The following is a 3084-nucleotide window of genomic DNA, read 5'->3' as shown; positions in this document are numbered from 1 at the left end:
CCCCCCCACAGGAGGAGATTTGATTTGCAGAATCCATCCCGAATGGACCGCAATGTGGAAATGTTTATGGCCATTGAAAAGACGCTGGTACAGGTGAGCCGGGGGGAACCGCTTGTAACTCTTATTTGTGGTCTTATGTTTAATGTACTTTCTAGACCAGGGTTAGCAAACCTCCCGGCCCTCCCAGCTGTGGTGAAAACTACAAATCCCACGATGCATCTCTCTCCGGGGAATCGTGGCTGTGAGGATCTTGCAATGCCTCATGGGATTTGTAGTTCCACCCCCACCGCTGGGAGGGCCTTGAGGTTTGCTACCCCCGTCCTAGATCCTCTCTTCTGTCTCGTTGGGATTCTTGTTTGACGATAAATGGGAGCCGGCTAGAAACATTCCAACTGGAAACCATGGAATCCGTCAGTCGGGGGTAAGGATGGGCTCGGGGAGTGTTCGCTGCCAGCGCCGATCGCAGGTACGGAGACACTTTCCCGGTCCGCAGCTGCAGAGATCGGGAAATGTCTCGGTGCCTGTGATTGGCGCTGTCCTGGCGGGCTCGGCGCGTGGAGCTGCGAACACGCCCGAGCCCATCACTAGTCGGGAGTTCTACAATGTCTTCCCTCATAGGGACTATACACTGAGCCCTATACTTCTGTGCATGGTGGGTGGAGGAGGTTATAGTCTACAAGAGATGGAGCAGTGCTCCTCTTCCAGGAGTTGGGGCTTCTGCTGAAGTGATTTGCTGTGTCCTCCATGGTCGGAGGGATAAGATGCAGTCTGGTAATTGGCTTGGGTCGTTCCCCGAGGAGCTAGTTTGCTTGTAAGTCAGTTCTGCCGACCAGCCGAGGTATTTGGCAGAAATAAAATCCCCCATCTGTGTTGGGGCCACTAATGTATCGCATCATTGCATGTAGGTCTTGTAGCACGCATGCTGCAGCTTTGATCAGAAAGGCGCGGCGTTATACTTCATGCTCACAGCCAGGCCCAGATTCCCCACCCGGCCTCGGGGCGGCAGCGGTGTCCTTGTGGGGAAGTTGCCCTCTCTACATTCAGTCCTGCTTTGCACAAGCCGAGCTACATGTAGAGTGAGGCAGCCGAATGTTCGTTTACATGTGATGTGTCCCCCCCCCCTGCACTTACCTCTCTCCTTTGGTTCCGTCCTCCGCCGCGTCCGTCTCCTCACTGCAGTGAGCAGAGCGGCCGGGTTAAAAGTACCCCTGCCTCTCCGTGTACACAGTGAGGGGGGGCGGGTGCTCTTCCTCTCTCACCTGTCACAGGAGCTCCAGCACAGTACTGTGCTAGAACTCCTGTATTGGAGGTGACGGGTCAATAAAGAGAACCTGTCACCTCCAATTGCTATCACACACAGGATTGTTTTCTTCTGTGTGATGGCAATAAAGCTAGGTGGAAAAAAAAATGAGATTTGATTTACAAAACATTTTTTAAAAAAAATGAAATAATTAAACTAAAAAGGTGATTAAAAAAGTAAAAAATAATAAACAAATTATTAAAGAAAATAATTATAAAAAATAAGCAGTAAGATAAAAACATCATAACAAGTAAATAATATAAATAAAAATTACAAAAAATAAATGGATACAAAATAAATAAAAAAATAAAAGTGATGAAGTTAAAAACCTTTAAAAAAAACAGTAAAAAAGAATTTGACACTTCGCCACCCTGCCATCTGGTTGCCATTCTCCATTGATTGCGGGGGGTGCATCGCAGAACCTGGCCTTGGGGGGGCAGGGAGAGTAAATCTGGCCCTGCTCACAGGTGATGGTCCTTTTGTAGAGTACGGTTAAAGTGGAACTAAACTCTGCTGTCCTCCAGCAAATAAACTCTAAGCCCCATGGCAAACGTTGCCCAAATCTTTAAGAAATATTGACTACATGAAGAATAATGTGCTTGGCATGCACAGTGCTATAGGGTGCACCGCCCTTTCCCTGCCTTCCTACTTGGACGCCGTCATGTATTTATCTTTGTTCCGCCCATGGTGGATGTTGCTTGTCACCCATGTGCCGTACAGCTGAACCAAGCCTCACCTATGATCCATCTTTGCCCCGGTGCCGTACAGCTGAACCAAGCCTCACCTATGATCCATCTTTGCCCCGGTGCCGTACAGCTGAACCAAGCCTCACCTATGATCCACCATTGCCCCGGTGTTGCTAGTTGCATGAGCTGTGGGCACCTGTAGTCCTCATCCCATCGAGTCCCTCTGAGGATCTGGGAGCAGCAGGGATGATGGAAAGCAGAACAGACTATGTGCGGGTTTCTATCATATACAGTAGGGATGCACCGATACCGGTATTTTGGTACCGATAAAAAATTTTGGGTACTTACCGATACCAGTTACCGAGTGAAGGAAGTCCCATTCAGGAAGCCAGGTGGCGTGTAATGACTCGCCACCCGGCTTCCCGATTAACAAGAAAGTCCCCTCTTACCTTTTAGTATGTGCAGCCTGTCCCACCCCCCCCCCGGGGCCTCTCCAGCCAGAACGCGGCCTTCCTCCGGAGCCGCCTGGCCGGCCAAGCAGGAAGCCGGGCGCCGTGTGATGACGCGACGCCCTGCTTTCTGATTGGCCGGGAAGCCGTCTTCATGCTCCCTCGTCCCCTCATGACGAGGGAGCCGGGAGACCGGGCAGCGTGCAATGACGCGCTGCCCGGCTTCCTGATACCTGAAGTGCTCGGGTTAGGCATCGGAGCATTTGGGCGAGTAGGATTATTCACCCAAATTTTCGGAATCGGCAATGATATTGATACTAGTATCGGTATCGGTGCATCCCTAATATACAGAGTATCCTGGAGGACCTGGTTACTATGGTTATGTTGTATGTACGTTGCACTTTGAAATGGAGTTTCGTTCCTGTTTGAGGAGATTTGGTTTCTTCCTAAGCTGGGAGGTCCTTCTATGACATGCGTTGCCTTTGGTGGGTTCCTCTAATGTCTTTTATGTGGTTTTTGTCCTTCAGAACAATTCTTTGACCAGACCCACAGTCTACCTCGTCCCAGAAATTGAGTTGAAGTTGGGCAATAAATTGAAAGACATCGTGAAGCGTCATCAGGTGAGCGTCGTGTCGGGTTGTTGGGGGGG

The 3084-nt window shown here is 50.1% G+C and overlaps 1 protein-coding gene across 1 annotated transcript in view; it reads left to right on the top strand.

Annotated features, from left to right (window-relative positions):
* SMARCC1 (SWI/SNF related, matrix associated, actin dependent regulator of chromatin subfamily c member 1) overlaps positions 1-3084 on the top strand; it is a gene marked incomplete at its 3' end in the record, with an annotated part of 46685 nt that overhangs the window by 8532 nt on the left and 35069 nt on the right. The window contains exons 8-9 of the mRNA XM_018571513.1: positions 12-93; positions 2963-3055. Of these exons, the coding sequence (XP_018427015.1) occupies positions 12-93; positions 2963-3055 (175 nt within the window). The remainder of the gene's footprint in view (positions 1-11; positions 94-2962; positions 3056-3084) is intronic.

The sequence above is a fragment of the Nanorana parkeri genome, unplaced genomic scaffold (assembly GCF_000935625.1).
Source record: "Nanorana parkeri isolate BGI_ZX_2015 unplaced genomic scaffold, ASM93562v1 scaffold1772, whole genome shotgun sequence".
In the NCBI taxonomy this organism is placed as follows: Eukaryota; Metazoa; Chordata; class Amphibia; order Anura; family Dicroglossidae; genus Nanorana; species Nanorana parkeri.
This window is presented reverse-complemented; position numbering and strand designations above follow the sequence as displayed.